Source organism: Fusarium verticillioides, chromosome 11 (genome assembly GCF_000149555.1).
Source record: "Fusarium verticillioides 7600 chromosome 11, whole genome shotgun sequence".
Classification (NCBI taxonomy): domain Eukaryota; kingdom Fungi; phylum Ascomycota; class Sordariomycetes; order Hypocreales; family Nectriaceae; genus Fusarium; species Fusarium verticillioides.
The window spans coordinates 311855-330427 of record NC_031685.1 but is presented as its reverse complement, the minus strand read 5'-3'; the positions used below and the strand labels follow the sequence as shown (position 1 = coordinate 330427).

Below are 18573 nucleotides of genomic sequence, written 5' to 3'. Positions count from 1 at the left end.
TTCTGTTTGTCTGGACGGCCGCACTCATGGATCTCTTCGGGATATTGGCATTCCTGTTTAGTTTGGTCACTGTATTGAACAAGGGACATGTACCAGGAGTTGCCAGCTGGTACTCCTCTCCTCTATTTCTCAACTGCCTCCCCCAGTCGCGTCGAAATTGGAGACAAATATCATCCCAAAAGCGACATGTTCATACATCCTACCGCGGTAAGAATCCTTGACCAGAAACTCAACAGAGATAGGCTTTCTCCATCCTGCTTTTCTCCATCCTACACCCGTAACCTTTCCAATCACCTTCCCAGGCAGTATCCTCTCGTGCGCTCCGTCATGTGTATGACTATATTCACCAGGGTCAAGCTCCTGAATATCAAGGCCAAGCTGAGTCGCCGTTTTGACTGAGATGTAATTGAAGGATCCAAGGTAATCAATCATGGCGCTTTTCACTGGAATAGCTTTCCCGTTGTTGATTATATGCCCTTTAATGGCCCGGACAACCCCCTCGTGTGGACCAATCGTACGTGCCGAGGTGTCTATTCTCGGCGACTTGGGCACATCAGGGCTTTGTGGAGTCGCAGGCGTGTCTGGGGTCTGTGACGACGATGAAGGAATGGCTGAGTGAGTTCGAGAAGACTCAGGGCTACTGGACATATGCCGTATTACGTCGGATGGGGCCTCCCTTAGCACTGGAAGGCCATGAGGGCTCGAAGGCCTTGAGTGCGAGGATGGTCGTGGAGTCTGAGACAGGGGCGGTATCGAAAATGTCTATGTCGTAAGGGAGACTCAAGGACGACTGCCGGCAAACATGGCACAGCTACGATGGAATTACGACAAATCAGAGCACAAGCAAGCGCAAACACCAAAACAAAATAAATCTTCACCCAAACGACAAATCCCATACCAAAGAGTCATGCAGTGAAACAAAGCAACAATCTCGCCATCGCTGATAAGTCCGCTGACTAATCCCCTTCCTCGGAACATCAAAACCCCGATCCCTTGACATCATCCTCAACTCACTCCCCCAGTCTCACACCCATCCCCAAATCACCCCCAGCCATGGCAAAGGCAGAGCTCGGATTGAAGATCGGCTTCTACGCCTATCCCATCGTCCTTTTCGTCACGCTCCTCGGCGTCCAATCCGCTCAGTTCTACATAAGCCGCCATGGCGCCACGACGCGTAAAGTCGCGTTGGACAACGATGTAAAACAGCACATTGACAAGATTCGCAAGTTTTACGCGCGGTGTATTTGGGTTCTGCAGGTTGTCCTTTCGGGATTGTTGATTGCGAGTGTGGTGTATGCTACGAGGGAGGTTTTTGCTGATCAAGATGGTGGGAAGGGCAGTGTTGAGTTTGCGTTTAGTGCATATCTCGTACGTTTCCATTTCCCTCTTGCATCATGGATAACTAACCAATGCTAGGCATCTTTTGTGGGAGTTCTGCTGTACTACGTGGCTGGTCTTCTTCCAGATCCTGAGGGACCGTGGAATCCGAATTCTGCTCACCTTTCAGCGTGGTGCGTCGGTGCTCTTGCAGAGATTGTCATCGCAGCTGCGCTTTCAGCCGTTGAGCCGAAACTTCGAGTATCACCTGGTTTCGTCGACACTCTCAACATTCTCGGCGCTGCGAGGGTTCTTGTCCTTGCATTGATGATTGCCGCCCTGGGTTTGAGAGAGTACAAGACTAAAACGCTAGAACCAAAGTCTTTGCCGGAGGAGAGACGGGGACTTCTTGAGAATGGGAATGGGGCAGCGGAGGGATATGGGAGCATCCAGCCTACGGCTGCTGAGCCGAGAAGGACGCAGGTTTCTGGGACAGGATGGCTAGATTACTTTGCTGGATTTCGAGTCCTGTTTCCCTACCTCTGGTAAGTCCCTGCCTTTCAAACTCTGCTCACTCACTAACTTTTACAGGCCAAAGGGTTCTCCCGTCTATCAAGCCATCGTACTAATCTGCATCATCCTCCTCATCTGCCAACGCACCGTCAACGTCCTAGGACCTCTCCAGCTCGGCACCCTCGTCGACAGCCTCGGTGAAGGCAAACTTCCCTACAAAGAAATCATCCTCTACGTCGTATACCGTGCTCTTCAAGGCAACCAAGGCGTTCTCGGCGCCGCGCGATCCCTCCTCTGGCTGCCCGTATCTCAGTCCCTCTTCCGCCGTCTTTCCTCCGCTGCATTTGAACACGTCCTCGGCTTATCACTCGAGTTTCACCTCAACAAGAAAGTCGGCGAAGTCACCAGCGCCCTGAGCCGCGGCGCTTCCATCAACACCTTCCTTGAAAGCTTCTGCTTTCAGGTTTTTCCCATGGTGTTTGACATTTTCGTCGCTGGTGTGATTTTCTTTGTGAAATACGATGCTTTCTATACCATCATTGTGTTCTTCATCATGTGGTCATACATCTTCCTCACAATCTACGTCGCCAAGTACCGAGGAAAACAGCGAAGGGACATGACCATTAAGACTCGCGAGATGGAAGCTGTCAAGACGGATGCTATCGTGGCGTATGAGACGGTTCAGCATAATTGTGCCGTTGCGCGTGAGACGGCGCGGTTCAGAGAGCATGTTACTGTTTTCCAGCGCGCAGAGAGATTGGTGCAGTGGTCCTTGAACGGGCTGAATCTTACGCAGAGTTCGATTTTCACTCTGGGAACGGCGCTTCTTGTTTCGGTGTCGGCGTACAAGATTTCTATTGGGGAGCAGACTGTTGGTGAGTTTGTGAGTCTGATCAACTACTTTGTTCAGCTTCAGGGTCCTCTGAACTTCTTTGGGACGTACTATACCATGCTTCAGAATAACCTCATTGAAGCTGAGCGTCTACTTGATATCGTGAGTATCTCTCCTCTATCAAAATGGGGTATGCTAATGGTAATAGTTCAAAGAAACACCTGGCGTGGTTGAGAAGCCCGATGCCATCCCATTGCCCTCACCCAAAGGCGAAGTCTCCTTCAACGATGTCAAGTTCGCATATCACGTCAAGAAAGGCGATCCCGTTCTCGACGGCATCAACTTCACCGTCGCCCCAGGCACAAAGACCGCTATCGTCGGAGAATCAGGCAGTGGAAAGTCCACTTCTCTCAAACTTCTCTTCCGCTTCTACGACGTCACGGATGGCTCCATCACCATTGACGGTCACGACCTTCGAGATGTCAAGCTCGAGAGTCTTCGCAGCAACATCGGTGTCGTTCCTCAGGACACGGTTCTGTTCAATGCGACGATTATGTACAATCTTTTGTACGCGAGACCAGATGCGACGGAGGAAGATGTTTACAAGGCGTGTGAGGCGGCGAATATTCATGAACGTATTCTCAACTTTCCGGATGGGTATGAGACCAAGGTTGGAGAGCGGGGATTGAAGTTGTCGGGCGGTGAACGCCAAAGAGTAAGTCACCGTTGATGATTAGCACTGCGGACGTGAACTGACATTTGTAGATCGCCATCGCCCGTGCCATCCTTAAAGACGCTCGCATCCTTCTCCTCGACGAAGCAACCGCCTCTCTCGACTCACACACAGAGCGTCAAATCCAAGATGCTCTCGAGCGCGTCACTGAAGGCCGCACAACCATCACAATTGCGTAAGTCTCCTCCAACCCCTCTCCAAACAATGACTAACAATCTGCAGTCACCGCCTGTCCACCATCACAACATCAGACCAGATCATCGTTCTTCACAAGGGCAAGATCGTCGAGCGCGGAACGCACAATGAGCTTTTGGCGCAGGGAGGACGATACCATGCTATGTGGGAGAAGCAAACGACTATTGAGAAGAAAGAGAAGGAGAAGAAGGAATTGGAGGGTGAGGCATCGGAGACTGGGTCTCAGTAGATGAGCAAGTGTAGGATATGTATTGTAAAAGGCTGGAAAGGCATTGCAGCGATTGGCTGTTGAAATTGTTGGTTAGAAAGCATGGCGGGTAGTAAAAGTCATTTTGTTGGGTCTCGAATTGTACTCTGTGTCAGTCCATCTCGAAACAAGTGAGGTTGGCATCGCGTCGCATCTCAACACCAAGAATTGGTCATCTTGGCGTTCGTCACGCCGCAAGCAATCGAGACCGACTCAACATCAATGCAGTCAGTCTAGACAACCATCACTCCTTGTGACCGCACCAATCGAGAGCACTGCATACAAAGCTCCCTCAAAACACCAATTGCATGCAAGAAATCTGTCACAACCTCCAATACAGCCTAGCTTCAACCAATGCAAACTACTTTGCGGGGTTATTCTCCTCCGAGGACTACGCCGACGTCATCTCACAAGTTCCTCTGCGGCACGGAACGGTCTGGACCAAGATTAACCTGGACGCGCGTATGTCGGCTGATGAACTCATGCAGTGTTGCATTGACTTTGGGGACCGTCAGATTTAAATCTGAGGGGCTCGTCGACGCACTGACGTGTTGAGATAAGCCACGAGGATGGCGTGTCTCTATGGGGCGGTCAGAATGGGCTTCACTGTCGAGATTGAGCATTGTCCAAGGGACTGCGCGATATTGGAAGTATCACAGACTATGAAGAAAACATCGCTGCCATTAGAAGTATTAAAAGTCGTATATAATTAAGCATAACCCCGTCTACGTGAGTTTAATAGCATCCTTGGCCTCATCACTAGAAGCCTTCTCGAAGAAGCGCACCCAGCACTTCATCATAAGCATATTGATCAGATACAACCCTCCAACAACCCCAACGAGACCGAGCAGGTACCAAACCCACTCGTGCTCACCCAACCACATTATCGCCTTCGTATCGCCGTGATGCCACGACGCGCCCTCGTAATCAGTCAAATAAGGTTCGAGCTCCGTCGCATTGATCACCTGCACCGTCGTCTCAGGCAGCGACGGCTGCTCGAGCAGGTAATTCTTCAGCGCCATGGTCAGGAACAGCGGGCCCGCTGATACCATCACCGCGACGTGCGGGAGGATGTGCGCCCAGGGACGGGTTATGTCGTTGTAGAGCTGGATTCGCGAGAGGGCTTTTGTGAAGGCCGGGTGGTGCGCGGATGTTATCATCATGTCGTTGGAGACGCCGGTGGGCGTTGTGCTCTTGAAGACGGCGTGGTGCTTGCTGCCGTCGGCTTCGATCTGGTGCAGCGGGATGGTCGCGTTGCAGAGCGTGTCCATGTCGAGATAGATACCGCCGTAGTGGTGAAGAACAAAGTATCGAATAGCATCAGCGCGCTGAATGTTGAAGGGGAATGTATCCCAAGTGTCGAGGAACCAAGGGTACTCTTCCGAGATAAAATCACGAGCCTTTGCGTCGGTCCAGTGCTGCGACAATTAGCTCCCGTCCCTTCAATCAAACCACCGGGACCAAAAACAAACCTTGTACTCAAACTCCGAGTAAGTCTCCCGACAACTCTTTACCAAGTCCTTCCAAGCCTCAGGGATGGTCTCGTTCGCGCTGGTCTGGTGAAAAATCCTCGGTATCGTCCTCTGCGCGGGCACATCCTCGCCAAACGACGTATCATTCAGGGGCAGCGTTAATCTCGCACCGAACAGCTCCTCATTCCTCCGCAGCAGCGTGATGAGCGGGTAAAAAGCATGCACGAGCACAGCGATGATCAAAAAGTCGATGAGGAAGAGAATCACGGTCGAGCGGCGCAGTCTTGGCAGGCGGAGGTACTTCTTCGGCACCGAGGGCTTCGCCCATTCGAGACGCTCTTCATCGTAGGAGCTTTTTCGTTCAGGGCCGAGGATCGGTGAGGATGACATGTTTAGGGGAGAAGATTATTAAAAGAGGTATTGAAAAGGAAAGGGAGCGAAAGGACCGGCGAAGCGGCTTGGCGTTGGGTGCGCTTTTGAAGGAGTGGAAGAGATTGATTTGAATTGTTTTTTGGGGCTGAGATTAAATCCGACGCTCGCGAAAAGATGGTGGATTGCGCCGCAGGGACGGTGGCAGTACAGTTGCAGTGGCACCAAAGGGGGGGTGACCCTTTCATTATCAGTGGAGCAGGCCCCCTAATCCCCCTCGGATTTTTCGTTCTCGCTTTTGTTTCTTTGGGGTCCGCGGACGACGGGATTGGCTGACCATCACCCCGCCCCGTCTCTCATCTGACAATTTCAGCGGGTGCATTTTTCACTGAATCTATAGTGGCATCATGCTCTAACTTTCTGTCACCCGTTCCCCTGGCAATCTAAAATTTAGCCTCTGCGGAAATGGATCATCTACGTCACCAAAAGCTGAATCGCCCAATTGCCAATTGGTACTGGTCGCTTCAGGGGCTACCTCCCATAACCATAGCCAAGACACGTAATAACACAGCGCTCCAACCCGCCAAGCTTATCTAGCCCCCCTAACTAACCGCCCTAACGCTCTTTAATTCTGTAGCCCAGTGCGTGCGTTCGATAGCTTTTGATCAGAAAGAAATCCTGATCCCAAATCAAATCCTTGCTTCCCTTGTTTTGACCGGTCCTCCCCCTGTTCATTATTCTCCGCGTCTTCCGAAGTTCGTTCTTTATTTATCTTTTTAACGTAAACCTTTTTTTTTTCCCCTTCTAACGTATCGACTCACCCGCCCCAACCTATTCGTCGTGACAACCTTTAAGCTTCTTTTACTCTATTTATTACACCCTTCGTCTTTCTTTTATTTTTGCTGGTTCAGGTCAGGTCGGCACATGCCGCAGTAGAGGACATCATGGCTCAAGAGCAAACTCCACAGAATGAACAAGATTTGGGTGAGCCGCAGTTTGCCTACCACGCCGTCGTGGAGCCAATCGTACGTATTTTCTCTGTGTAAACTCTCACGCCGGACAGAAGTCTAACCTTGTGGTCTCTTTTTTGGCGGCGCGTGCAGTTCATCGTCGGTGTCATGATCGCTTCATGTTACTTCAACCGCCTCCGAAACTTCTCCATCATCCCTTCGTCAAAGAGCGCTGACCAAGGTCTCCTCGGCCAATCGAAGTTGGAGCCATGGGACGAGGACGACGTCCACGACGAGACGGAGCGTCTCAACCTCGCCGACGCAGCGTCGCCGACTGACACGCACCCACCCAAGAAACGAACGTGCTGCGGTACTGTTGTTCACACGCCCAACTCGAGCCGGTACGCCAAGTACTATCACTCGCGCTTCATACAAAAGTTCCCGTTCCTCGTCGAGATGTTCTACTGGGCTGTCAATCTGCTCTTCTACGTCGGCGTCAAGTCGGCGAGTGAGCTTATCGCCGCCACGGATGGCGTCTGGCAGACTGCGGAGAACCATGGAAAGGCGGTCTTGTGGTTTGAGCATGAGGGTCCGTTTAGCTGGTTGTTTCCTCTGCGCGAGATCGATGTCCAGAGCTTCTTCAGGAATGATCACCAGACGATGCTGACCATCTTGAACCGCGCTTACTCCCTTATTCACATCCCCGTCACCGTCAGGTTCGTCGTCACTTCTACTACGCCTCACGACGAAAACATTGCTAACAAGCTTAAGCTTCCTCGCATGGTATTACTACGCCGCACCGACGCACGCCCAGTTCGCAGAGGCTCGTCGCATGATGACGCTCACAAACCTCTTCAGCTTCGTCGTCTTCACAACATACCCATGCATGCCGCCTCGTCTCCTCCCCGAAGAATACGGCTTCTTCGACACCGTCCGCCGCGAAGACGCCGAGTCCATCTACGCCACCAACAAGTTCTTCAACCAGCTCGCCGCCTTCCCCTCTCTTCACTTTGGATACTCCTTCTGCATCGGCACTGTCCTCCTGTACCACTCTGGCCTCTTCCGCCGCCGCCTCGCCCCCCGTGAGAAGCGCATGAGCAAGGCGTGGCAGGTCTTCTTCGTGGTGCTGAGCGTCGTGTACCCGGCGTTTGTGTTGACTATCATTGTTGCTACGGCGAATCACTACTGGCTTGATGCCCTTGCTGCTACAGGAGTTGTTCTGGTTGCTTGGCTGTCGAACCGCATGTTGCTTGGTCTTTTGCCCTTGGAGGATCTGTTCCTCTGGTGCGTGAAGCTGGAGAAGCCGTTTCCTACAACCGGCAACCGGGGAGGAAAATAAATGACAACACAGCATGTTTTACTCAATCATCACATAACGATATCGCATAGCAACCCATCGCAATGAACCATTTAATTAATGTTAATCTAGAATAATGTCAATCAATAACGTACACGCATGCCCCCACTTCACGATATCCCACAAGACGGTGTGATATGCTCACGTGCTCACCTCCAAACAAGGCTTGCACCCATGCTCGCCTTGCGGAGAATGTGAAATTGTGGTGGAGTTTTGACCATCCCCTTTTTATGCGCTTGATGGAATTGAATGTGGGACCTGTCGAAGGATCGGACCCGACGAGATTACCGTGCCGAAACCCACCAACGGAAGACGGAGGTCAATGAAACGCCGTTGGAGTGATTAAAATCTGACCGACTTGTGTGGCACCACTGGAAAAATTCTGCTGACGAGAGACGGGCTGAACGAACGCGCGGACGAACTAATACGCGTAGATAAGATACGAGCAAAGATGAATACGCCAAATACGCGAAGGTTTCACAGAAAACTGTTGATCGGCATCAGTGAATACAAAGTGTGTCGAGAATCGGGGTCTCGGACGTTGGAATTTAGAGTTCAATTAACTTTCAAGCTTCAAATTTTCATTCAAGGGGTACTTGATTCATTCCTCTCTATTTTCTTTGGTCCAATCACGCTATGGAAGAGACTCACTTGTAGAAAGGACCCTGCATCGCTTGAGTGGACGACATTGCATCCGAAGAAGCCGGTTGCACTGCGACGTGAGATTCTTATCTCGTATTTGAGATCCCATGTGCAAAAGGTCTTGGGGGAGTGTCACTGTTGCGCAACGTCGCTGAATTGAAAATGAGCCATTTATTGGGAGTCTCGGAGTTGATACATGCAGCTGAATCCCGTTGATTCCGTGAGCTAACGTGGATTTGTGTTTCGAATTGTTCTAGAATTGAACATGATCTGATTCATGGTGTTGAAAATCTCAGGTACCCGATCAGTCCTACCCTGAAGCTCTCCGCCAAGAATGGGTCTGTCCCCAGACCCTGAAAATCCAGCGCAAATCTTGTGTGCAATGTTCAGGGTCCAGTTCTGGTGAGATGTTGTGAAACGTGAATCGGGACACATGTTTTGCGATGAATTTTGGTTGTGCGATGCAGATTTCCGTGGTTGGTTGTCGCAACCTTGCGTACAACGCTGGTGCACCACTACTGAGTACCCTGTATCTGATGCGACGCAGTTTGATCAATCAACAGCCCAACATTATCCGATACCAGTTGAAGAGTCCAAGCATCTACAAGACTGACACCAACAATGAAGATTTTTATAAAGACTTGGAATATCATCATCATCAACTTGCTTAAGCCTAAGTTTAGGGTCAAGTTGAGGTCTCGGTTTGTGATTCCATATGATGCACAGCTTGACAATTGACGTGATTGTGACAACGGGCTAATAGTTACATCGACATGTGATAACCCTGCTCCGCCCATCCATAGATATTCTTATGATACCCTTCGTTCCTTTTTAATCCCTGCTTCCCATATTCCCATCATTTACTTCTTAGCAACAGCCTTAGCGAGGTCAGCCAGAGCCTCACGGCGCTTGAACTTGGCATCCTCAATGACACCAGCATCAGCGTCGCTCGAGAAGTTTCCGCTCCAGGTGACGAAAGTAGCGCCCTCGTACTTGCCCGAGGTGACGGGGTAGGCGCGGACGGTGCTGACGACGGAGGTGTAGCTGAGGGCGGGCTGCGACGAGATGACGCTGTAGGTGATGTAGTGGTCGATGGACGAGTGCTCCTCCTGCTTGACCTCGAGGACGGTGCCGTCCTTGAAGGTCCACTTGACGATGTCGGTGTCAGGGGACGCGCCCTTCACCCACTCGCTGGAGGAGAGGGCCGAGTAGAACTTGGAGAAGTCCTGGAGCTTGATCAGGTGCCAGACGTCGCTGAAGGGGGCTTCGATGACGGCGGACTCGAGGACCGAGGTGGAGGTTGGGATGCGGGACATGATTGCGGTGAGTTGGACTGATTGATTGATTAGGGTTTGATGGATTGATTGAGTGAAGTGGTTGTTGTTGGGAGAAGGTAAATAGAGGGGTCAAAGGAATATTTGGTGGTGGTTGCTTTAGTGTCGTCATAGGCAGCTCAGAGCTCTCTACATTGGGCAATAGCTACACAAGCTGTGCCGTTTTGAGGAATGCGGTGCCTAAGGCAATCAATGTCGTCACCATCACTCAACTCAATGAATGCCAGCCATTTGGGAATATCTTCATTCTATTACTCTACAATACTTCACTCAATTGCTCGTTCAGTCGCGACAAATTTTCTTGAAACTTTTTTTTTTTCACTGGCGGGGACCTGATGGGTGGAACCTCAGTTCACGATCAATAGCACCAGGGGAGGTCAGAAAGCTTTGGCCCGGTATTCTAGTCGACAAAAATAAGTCGGTACAGTAGGCATGACTGGAGAGACTGTCTGGCGAGGTATTTTTGTCATCTTGTCCTGGAGCCACATGCTTTTCTTGCTCCCTGCGACAACGCTAGGCGTTAAAGTGAAGAGGAGCCACTCAGTTACCCACCAGCTTGAATGAATGGCTTGCATTGACTGGTGCACAAAAGTTTGGCGTACGTAAAAGCAACCCATGTGATATTTCTCCAGCTACTTCAGACTCCGTGCTACACCTGGAGGAAGAGGAAACGAGCCTCATTCAGGCTGCCTGGCTTCTCGTTCTGCTTTCTGGCTTGCCTGTTTGTGCGATCTAGTAACCGCTCTGAACCAGTAAAACGTCCCCAGAGTGAGAGGGATAGCAAAGATGATGTACATCCACCATTGGCTAGACATGACAAGACGTCCATTCTTGCCGTTGTCAAAGTCAAAGTTGAATATCCCCATGCTGAAAAGTGTCTGTATGATCCACGATTAGCAATATTCTTCTCTTGCATCTCACTGTGAAACCTCCTCAATCGGCGGACTACTTACAGCAACAAATGTCGACGGCAGATAAAACATGGTGAGTTTGGCAATGGTGATCATAGCCTCACTGTCAAGCTTCGTGGCTATCGCGATATCGTTCATCTTGCCGCTGTCTTCCCGATTCGCCTCTGTGAGTCTTGTCATTGCTTCAGTACTGGCCTTGATGGCGCTGTCTGTTCTGAGGCTCAAGAGAGATGAGAGCTTTGGCAATTGAGTTAGCACGATGCGCATAACAAGAACAAGAGACTGGAAATGGCCTTACAGTTGATAAGCAGACATTGATTCTTCTGATGCGGGTGTCTTGGTAGCTCTTGAAGGAAATCGCCTGTGAGCGGAGAGTCTGCAAGTTCTTTTCGACACGGAGGAAATGCTGACTGGGAATGGATAGCAGTTCTCTACAGTCCTTGTGCTCACTGATAGTATCTTCGATGATCTGTATTGTGCAGTTCACTGATTCCAAGATCTTCTCTAGGTACGGCAGCGACTTTCTGAGTTGGATCGCCGTCTCTTTGACCTTTGTCTCTTCATTCTCAGCAATCTCAAAACGGAGTGAATTGCTGTAATCTTCCTGCAGAACGTTATATTAGGGATGGATAACCTGATAGATAGAATACTTGCCATTTTGCTAACCAGAGCAGTGAACGAGTGCGCATTCATGCCCTGATCTTGAAGAATTGAACTCAAAGCGCACGTGACAAACGTAAACGGGTCGTCTCGTACACCTAGTTCTTTTGCGTTCTTGCAAGCAGATGCTAACTTTTGACGAGCAGGAATTGCGCTCGAGTATAGAATGCGTGTTTGTCTCGTCGTTTTGTCGTAGCTTAGATAGAACATGCCTGCGTCTTCGTACAGATGTGTGACGCCCTCGGAAGAGTCAATTGGTAGAGAGTGAAGTTCTTGACCTGGATAGGTGAAGTTATCTACACCAGCATCTACCAGTGGAAGGGTAAACCAGATATCTGTTAGAGCACTGAATGAGCATTTGCCATCAACCTGAGGGAGAGCTTACCGTAGTGGGAGCCGTAGAGTCTCCGACCTAGCCCTCTGAGGACGTTGTACTCAAGACCATATGAGATCCAAGGTGCGAGGCCGAGGCTTTGGGATAACTCTCGTAGCTCGCTGGCATATAGAAGAAACACGCTCCGAGAAGTTGCGTTGCTACACGATGGTCGATGATTAGTATGGAAAAAGTTTATCGTGAGTTTCCTCAACAAACAGAATGTGTATATGATCATCCTCCAGTCCAATCATGGCCTTCTGCATCTCTTCAAAGTCTCTAAGGATGAACTCTTTCATCTGAACTTCTGTTTTTTTATCAATAATATTCATTGGATTTAGTATGAATACAGATACCCACCATCTCCGGCGTAAGTACAGCATCGATGCACTAGGAATGGGCTGTCTCTCCAATTATCAAAGTCGCGCAATCTTGCGAAACTTGCGGTCTTCAGACTGTCCATATCAGGCGCATAGGCGGGCGAGTTGGGACTAGCGCTGATGTCGACTGGGAGTTGGAGATCTGCGCTAGAAGCGGTTTCTGGGCTGGATGACCGCGAGGACGACATCTTGATGAGAGCACGTAGCGTAAAAGACGAGCATGGAGTGAATTTCTACTTGATTTTCGCAAATATGGGGGCAGGGTCTAGACTGATATAATTCAGTACCGCTGCTGAACCCCCGTGTTTGATCGGAGAGGCTGAGACATGGACAGACGGGGAGCCTTGGGAACTGCCTCGTGATACGCCACAAAAGTGACTTTAGGCAGCAAGGCTGTGGACACCAATTTCCATAGGAATTGTAGACTAAGTTAGATAATTTTTGAGTGTTAGCATACAGACAGGCAGTGGGATGTATTGTTCCGTGCCCTTTTACAAGGGCACATGTCCCAAGAGATATTTACAAGTTAACACCTAGAATTGTCGACCCATTCGACTATCGGCAGCATCCAACCTAAACCTCTTCAGCGCAAAAAAATTATTCGCTTGTTCCAACCTTCCTCTCCATCTCTTCTCTTTCCGCTGTGCTGCTCTATCACTGGTAACCTTGAGCCTCGAAAGCTGTGCAGCGAGAATAGCTTCATTAGCCTGCACAACCTCCAGACTTCCATTGACCGTTCGTCGATGCGCGATCTCCATACCCGGCTCTACAGGCGCTGAGAGGTCAAGGTGTTTCTGATTTGCCGCCTCACGACGAGGAACGTGAGGTTCTTTGTGTTTGCCATGCGAGATGATTCTCCCAGAAGGTAGTCTCACCGGGTCACTTGTGTCCTGCTTTCTATTCCCCAAAGCATCTTCATATCGCGGTATCCCGTAGAACTCCTCTGTCTCTGGTGAGATATCGAAGCGACAGTGACCTTTGGCTAGCATGTGATGCTGTATGCCTTCGACTGTACTCCGACGGGTGCCGCAGCAGATACACTCTCTGTATGTGTTGATGACAAAGTGAAGATACGAGATAAGCGTCTCGAGATCGACTGCTAAGAATTCTTGAAAGGGAATATTGAAGCCATGTGATGAAGACATATGCTTCATGCTCTCGTCTAAAGTTGAGGTGTCTTTGGGGCAGAAGAGGCAGTAACCGGGCACGAACTCCGTCGCGACGAGTTCCTGGTCTTCCTCCAGATCATCTTCAACATCACTTTCGAACTCCAGGCCATCATACTCAAACTTGTCTCTCCTTTGGCTTCGAGGCGGAGATAATTTCGAAGGAGAAGTTGTTGATGACACTGTAACGCCATGGACTTTCTCTTGTAGCTTCTGGACACTTCAAGTGACGATTAGATTTTGTTTGCGTTTTGATTGAGGGAGAGATACTCACTGTCCGTCGCTTTTGACATGGGCTTTCCATGTTTCTAGTCCTCGTAGCTCGATGTTACATAGTCTGCAGAATGAAGGAGTCTGTGCGATTCTGAGTGACTGCTGCTGATCGCTGTCAACAACACTTGTGTCTGCCATGGTCGATTAACTGGTCCGGCAAGTTGTGCTCTGAGACTGAGTATTATTTCGAACGGTTTTGAAACGACAGCCGAGATGGAAATCATGATGAAGCGTGGGAAGTGAGTTTATATATAAAGCCCTATCTGGGTTGTTGGCGTGATGAGTCGAACTGACGTTGCCCGTTTCGGACATTCGTGGCGATGCTCACCGGGCTTGCGGACCCGGGCCTCCGTGGGTCCGGTTGGTCATGAGCACCTCACGCATTATAATTTCTTCTCTAACCCCAAAAGGCCAGTTCAAAACAGACCAAGAAGTAGAGCTGTAGTTGATCTTGATCGCTCAGCGTTGTATCTTGTGATGGGATACGGGGTTCTTGGTCTGTCTTAAATTTTGGGATTGCATAAGAGATTATAATGCGTGAGGTGACAATAGAGAGGGCATTTGTTCCACTCAGGTCGGGGGAAGTGTGCTTTCTATGCTTATAGATTGAGGCCACTTGTTCAATTGGACTACAAGGTTTAAGGCAGCAGCTGTGTGGCTTTGAGACTTGATATCAAGGTTACTTTTTTCCTCTTGGCGTATTATATGACGTTGATTGATACTTACGGCTTATAATTGTCTCAACGATTTGCAGTTGAGACTCGTCGCTGGGAGCTTATTCCGACAGACAGAACTTAGAGACATATATAGCCAACACAGTCAAAAGCATATTGAATTTCCTCAGAGAGGCAGTAGTGTATGACGTCTACTGAGACTTCGGACCGTCGGTCCGGTCAGACATGAACGATATAAATCTACATTCAGGCTAGATACTGGTATATTTGACAAACTGCCTATTCAAGAACCACCATTCTCCAATCAATATCTAACTTTACCCAATCCTCCTCTTTCATAACACCAAGACCAATCCGACTCCAGACCCCCGACCCAGGTACCTTTTCTTCAACAGCCATGACGTTCAGCTTCACCTCCTCATCATCCGCTTCATCATACCCATACTGTCTTGAAATGACAATGAGGCTAATTTCATGACTCGTTGAAACGGATCGTCTTCCCAAGAAGTTCGCCACCTTGCTCTTGGCCGGATCGCTCTCTTTCTTCAAAACTTCTTCAAAAAGACTGTCAGATCCCTGCATGAATGGCGATGATAGCCTCAAGTCAAGCTTGACTAGTCCGTCGGATGTTTCAATGTGTATGCCGTTTCGATTGGTGACCTGGATGGAAACATCGGCCTGGCTTGTCCGGAATACTATCCGCCCTGTGTCGTAAGGCGTAAGATCTCGATGAGACGTTTCGAGCTCGAGTGATTCCAATTGCGAGGCTACTGAGATATCAGTCATTTTGATCGGACCGGTCACTTTTGTATCCTCGATCCAATCGTAGCTAGACTTCTCAGCAGTTGTAGACACGGCATCGCCTTCCTTTTCGTAATCGTTGACTCTCCTTAGTGAAGTGCCCTTGATCAAAGATACACTGCCATCACTCATCAAAGAGTAAAACGCCAGAAGCGACCTCACCTCTCCGACGTGATGCTTCCCGACGCTGAGACTGTAGCTACCAATGAACCCTGTCCACCCAAGCCAGGACCAACTAGGATACGGTACGCTGCGCGTCGATCCGCCGAGAGCATAAGTATACATCTCATCTCGTCGATCCTGTCCAAACTTCCATACCAAGGCTTGATCAAATGTGCTAGCGTTCAAACCCCAGTGTGTCTTCTCATTGTTCAGATGCTCAAAGCGACGAATGATGCCAAGAAAGGCGGGGAGGACATCAGAAGGGTAAGTGAACCTTCGCGTCGAGAATTGTGTAATGTACTGGTCGAAACTTTCCGTGGAGAATTTGGCTTGGTTATCGTCCCATTCGTCGTAACATCCGAATGAATGGGATCTAGCAAAGGCGGTTGACCCAGGGATGTCGAGAAGTGACTCTTCCTCCCATGTCGTGGCATCACAACACCAGTAAACTTGCTTGTTGGTGAAGATGAGCGAGCGTCTAGACAAAAGACGCTCTTGGAACGTCCAGCCTCTTGTATTCCACGACGAGTACTGTAGCGTATCCTCTTCGGTCAGAGTAACGAGCGGCGTGACGTGTAGCCCGCTCGATGAGACTTTGACTTGGCGTTGATAGACGTCTCGTGGATTACTAGGGAGTCCTGCAAGCCCAGAATTTGAATCCTTGCCACAGGCAGCCAATACAGTAAAGAGAGCCCTGGAGTATATCAAATCCATCCTTGCTGTCTGATGTCCAAGATCTGTAGGGTCATCTTGTACGATACAAAATGCGTCAATCCAGAGATACCTCTCGCCGACCTGTTCTGTAACATACATAGCGTCTTTGATAGTTTGAGGCATAGAGATTCCCCCTAGGCTGTTGGGTTGTTGAAGTCGCGACAGGTTCTCTCGAGTCAACCGTCTCTCGAAACGCGACTGTCTCGCCTCTTCGCTAGATCCCCAAACATAGCTTAGAGCAACGTAGCGCATGGTTGGAAGTAGATCAACGATCCTATGTTCCACTACGTCGATTGCTCGACATCTCTCAGGCCATTCGGTATCGCTATCGCTTAGCCACTTGGGATTTTGACACTGCTGTGCATGCTGGTCCTCGCATTGTTTGATCCAGCGCTTGGGGAGTGAGAGATCTAGTAGAGGCCCGATCATTCGACCTGTACCATCGAGTGGAAAGTAATTACTTTCATTTTGGCTTTCTTTTGACGGCCAAACAGCTTGTAAAGTAATTGAGTTGGCAAGTATAGCCAACCAGGGACATGGCTCTAGCTTGATCAGCACGCGCCTCACTGCCCCAGTTCCATGAGCAGGGCCGCCCTCTGTATACCATGATTTATCTGAGGAGAAGTTTCGGGATTCAAGATAACATTTGATCGGCTCATCGTTAACTGTGAGTCGAAGTCCGTGTGTCTTGACCTCCTCGTGGATTACAGGTTCCTCGCCTATGATTTTGCTTCTGAAATCCGGATGATTCTCCGAGAAGCCGTAGGGCGCTCGTATGTATCGTTGTCGGTGAGCATCGACGATGAAGTTGCAGACGTCGCATTCTTCTGAGCGATCCAAGATTTCCTGTAGTGTACCCAGACAAGGATCTGGAGACTGTCTGTGGGCTGGACTGAACGGGGCCGGGTCTGGAAAGAATAGCTTGTCGAAATTGATGGTAACGCAGGCTGAGCAAAGCTTGGGGGATTTGTCGCTCATCTCGTCCTGTACTTGTTGGTGCGAGAGAAGGGATCTTCACTTTTTGCTTGTTCACGATGCGGGAATTTGTTGCATGAAATACTTGGGGTCCTGCTGTAGGGCTGAATGTCAGCAGGCAGATGAGTTCGGGTTGAGTGGCGCAGTCAGCGTTAGTGCAGTAGATAAAGCGGTAGCTGCAAAAGGCTGATTCCAGGGCTGAAATGAGCTGGGACCATGTTGCTACCATCGTCACAGGTGATGAACGAGAACTTTGACACCAATTGAGTTATATTCCTATCAGTCAACTTCGTTTAATTGTCCCCAAAAATACGCATTGGGTCAGAGGAACCGTGACATCAGGTAGCAAGAAAACCTGACACTTGAGAAGAGGCAACTAAAATAAACTCAGCTAAGGGTCCCCCAAGCTTAGGCTCGAGTTGTCTGAATATTTTTTATCACCTAGAGTAAAAGTCCTGATTCTTCTTGCTCCCCAGCATACCTTGTCTTACTCCGACTTGATGTACTCAGCAATGTTGGGTCTAGCTTCAAAAACTTCCTTGAACTTGAGAAGGACATCGGGAATTTTAGACTAGTGGGCGGTTAGTCCTAGTCAACTACGACCAAATTTCTTTTAGGACGAGGCAACCTACAGGGATGGTCTTGGTTCGTGTGTCATTGTCAATAGACTGATAGATGGCAAAGTCGGTGTAGCTGACTTCATCACCGAGAAGGTAAGGACCCTCGCGGTCAGAGTAGTACTTGGCAATGAGATCGTAGTACTTGGGGAGATATTCGTTCTTGTACTCGTCAGTTGCTCCTTTGAGGTTGGCAACCCATTGGGACTGTAAGTCAGTTAGAGATTGCACGATGGATGGTGGAATTGAGCTCATACTCTCCAGTCGACGTAGATGTCGGCGACGGCGTCTACCAAGTACTTGTCTTCGTTCGTCTGGCCGTCATACTTACCCAGATCACGAGAGAGGAAACGAAGAGTTGGGATGTGCTATCAAAGGTATTAGTCTTGTTTCGCATGCCAACTATGGGTTCACGAACCTGAGTGAGAATAAGGCCCTTGTACTCAAGAGAAGGAAGGCTTCCAGTGCGGGTGATTCCCTGCTGCTTCAGCTTCTCGCGGGTCTCTGGCCAGGTATCAGGGTATTTATAACGCTTCTCCTCAAAGCCAATACCGGCATCCTTCAAGAACAGCCTGTCAGTCGGTTAGTCCAAGAACATCTGACGGCCCAAATGGGATGTGACATAATACTCACTTGACAACTTCTCCGCGGCCAAGCTTGCCAATGGCGAGGTAGTGGTAAACGACTGAGTCTGAGGACATTGTGGCTAAGGGGGTCGGTCGTGAGTAAGTTCTGATTCAAAGTCAATCAATTGCTGCTGTATTTGATGGTGATGAAGACACGACGACTCCCAAACATTTATACTGAATCATAGATCATAGCGCCCTTCTCGCGGCAGAATCTCGGCTGCAGTCAGCGTTTGGAATCAAGCAATTACGTGATCAAATCAGGCGCATTCACTGGTCA

The 18573-nt window shown here is 49.6% G+C and overlaps 9 protein-coding genes across 10 annotated transcripts; 2 read left to right on the top strand and 7 right to left on the bottom strand.

Moving 5' to 3' along the window:
* Window positions 1-13: 13 nt before the first annotated feature.
* Window positions 14-892, bottom strand: FVEG_17407 (hypothetical protein). Its single transcript, XM_018906651.1, has one exon. The coding sequence runs from the start codon at window positions 646-648 to the stop codon at window positions 130-132; it is 519 nt and encodes a 172-aa protein (XP_018761027.1). The 5' UTR covers window positions 649-892; the 3' UTR covers window positions 14-129.
* A 128-nt stretch (window positions 893-1020) lies between these two features.
* Window positions 1021-4170, top strand: FVEG_12943 (hypothetical protein). The gene is made up of 6 exons (XM_018902324.1): window positions 1021-1368; window positions 1417-1862; window positions 1909-2824; window positions 2871-3377; window positions 3428-3570; window positions 3618-4170. The coding sequence occupies exons 1-6, from the start codon at window positions 1054-1056 to the stop codon at window positions 3817-3819; spliced, it is 2529 nt and encodes an 842-aa protein (XP_018761026.1). The 5' UTR covers window positions 1021-1053; the 3' UTR covers window positions 3820-4170.
* A 321-nt stretch (window positions 4171-4491) lies between these two features.
* FVEG_12942 (hypothetical protein) lies at window positions 4492-5878 on the bottom strand. The gene is made up of 2 exons (XM_018902323.1): window positions 5310-5878; window positions 4492-5255 (listed from the first exon to the last, which is right to left on the bottom strand). Exons 1-2 carry the CDS (start codon window positions 5697-5699, stop codon window positions 4563-4565), a joined length of 1083 nt encoding a protein of 360 aa, XP_018761025.1. The 5' UTR covers window positions 5700-5878; the 3' UTR covers window positions 4492-4562.
* Window positions 5879-6314: 436 nt separating this feature from the next.
* FVEG_12941 (hypothetical protein) lies at window positions 6315-8858 on the top strand. Its single transcript, XM_018902322.1, has 3 exons — window positions 6315-6703; window positions 6782-7344; window positions 7400-8858. Exons 1-3 carry the CDS (start codon window positions 6623-6625, stop codon window positions 7965-7967), a joined length of 1212 nt encoding a protein of 403 aa, XP_018761024.1. The 5' UTR covers window positions 6315-6622; the 3' UTR covers window positions 7968-8858.
* Window positions 8859-9083: 225 nt separating this feature from the next.
* Window positions 9084-10116, bottom strand: FVEG_12940 (hypothetical protein). The gene has a single exon (XM_018902321.1). It carries the CDS (start codon window positions 9941-9943, stop codon window positions 9488-9490), a length of 456 nt encoding a protein of 151 aa, XP_018761023.1. The 5' UTR covers window positions 9944-10116; the 3' UTR covers window positions 9084-9487.
* Window positions 10117-10638: 522 nt separating this feature from the next.
* FVEG_12939 (hypothetical protein) lies at window positions 10639-12473 on the bottom strand (the record flags this gene model as incomplete). The annotated part of the gene is made up of 7 exons (XM_018902320.1): window positions 10639-10839; window positions 10915-11109; window positions 11171-11476; window positions 11539-11867; window positions 11918-12066; window positions 12125-12212; window positions 12266-12473. 7 exons carry the CDS (start codon window positions 12471-12473, stop codon window positions 10639-10641), a joined length of 1476 nt encoding a protein of 491 aa, XP_018761022.1.
* Window positions 12474-12676: 203 nt separating this feature from the next.
* Window positions 12677-13993, bottom strand: FVEG_12938 (hypothetical protein). The gene is made up of 2 exons (XM_018902319.1): window positions 13726-13993; window positions 12677-13671 (listed from the first exon to the last, which is right to left on the bottom strand). The coding sequence occupies exons 1-2, from the start codon at window positions 13860-13862 to the stop codon at window positions 12819-12821; spliced, it is 990 nt and encodes a 329-aa protein (XP_018761021.1). The 5' UTR covers window positions 13863-13993; the 3' UTR covers window positions 12677-12818.
* A 623-nt stretch (window positions 13994-14616) lies between these two features.
* Window positions 14617-17109, bottom strand: FVEG_17406 (hypothetical protein). Its single transcript, XM_018906650.1, has one exon. It carries the CDS (start codon window positions 17051-17053, stop codon window positions 14678-14680), a length of 2376 nt encoding a protein of 791 aa, XP_018761020.1. The 5' UTR covers window positions 17054-17109; the 3' UTR covers window positions 14617-14677.
* A 193-nt stretch (window positions 17110-17302) lies between these two features.
* FVEG_17405 (hypothetical protein) lies at window positions 17303-18463 on the bottom strand. 2 transcript variants are annotated; one of them, XM_018906649.1, is made up of 6 exons: window positions 18301-18463; window positions 18086-18239; window positions 17925-18035; window positions 17683-17874; window positions 17492-17621; window positions 17303-17426 (listed from the first exon to the last, which is right to left on the bottom strand). In XM_018906649.1, exons 1-5 carry the CDS (start codon window positions 18366-18368, stop codon window positions 17538-17540), a joined length of 609 nt encoding a protein of 202 aa, XP_018761019.1. In that variant the 5' UTR covers window positions 18369-18463; the 3' UTR covers window positions 17303-17426; window positions 17492-17537. The 2 variants fall into 2 exon arrangements, with proteins under 2 accessions (XP_018761019.1, XP_018761018.1); XM_018906648.1 differs by having other exon boundaries at window positions 17303-17621.
* Window positions 18464-18573: the final 110 nt, after the last annotated feature.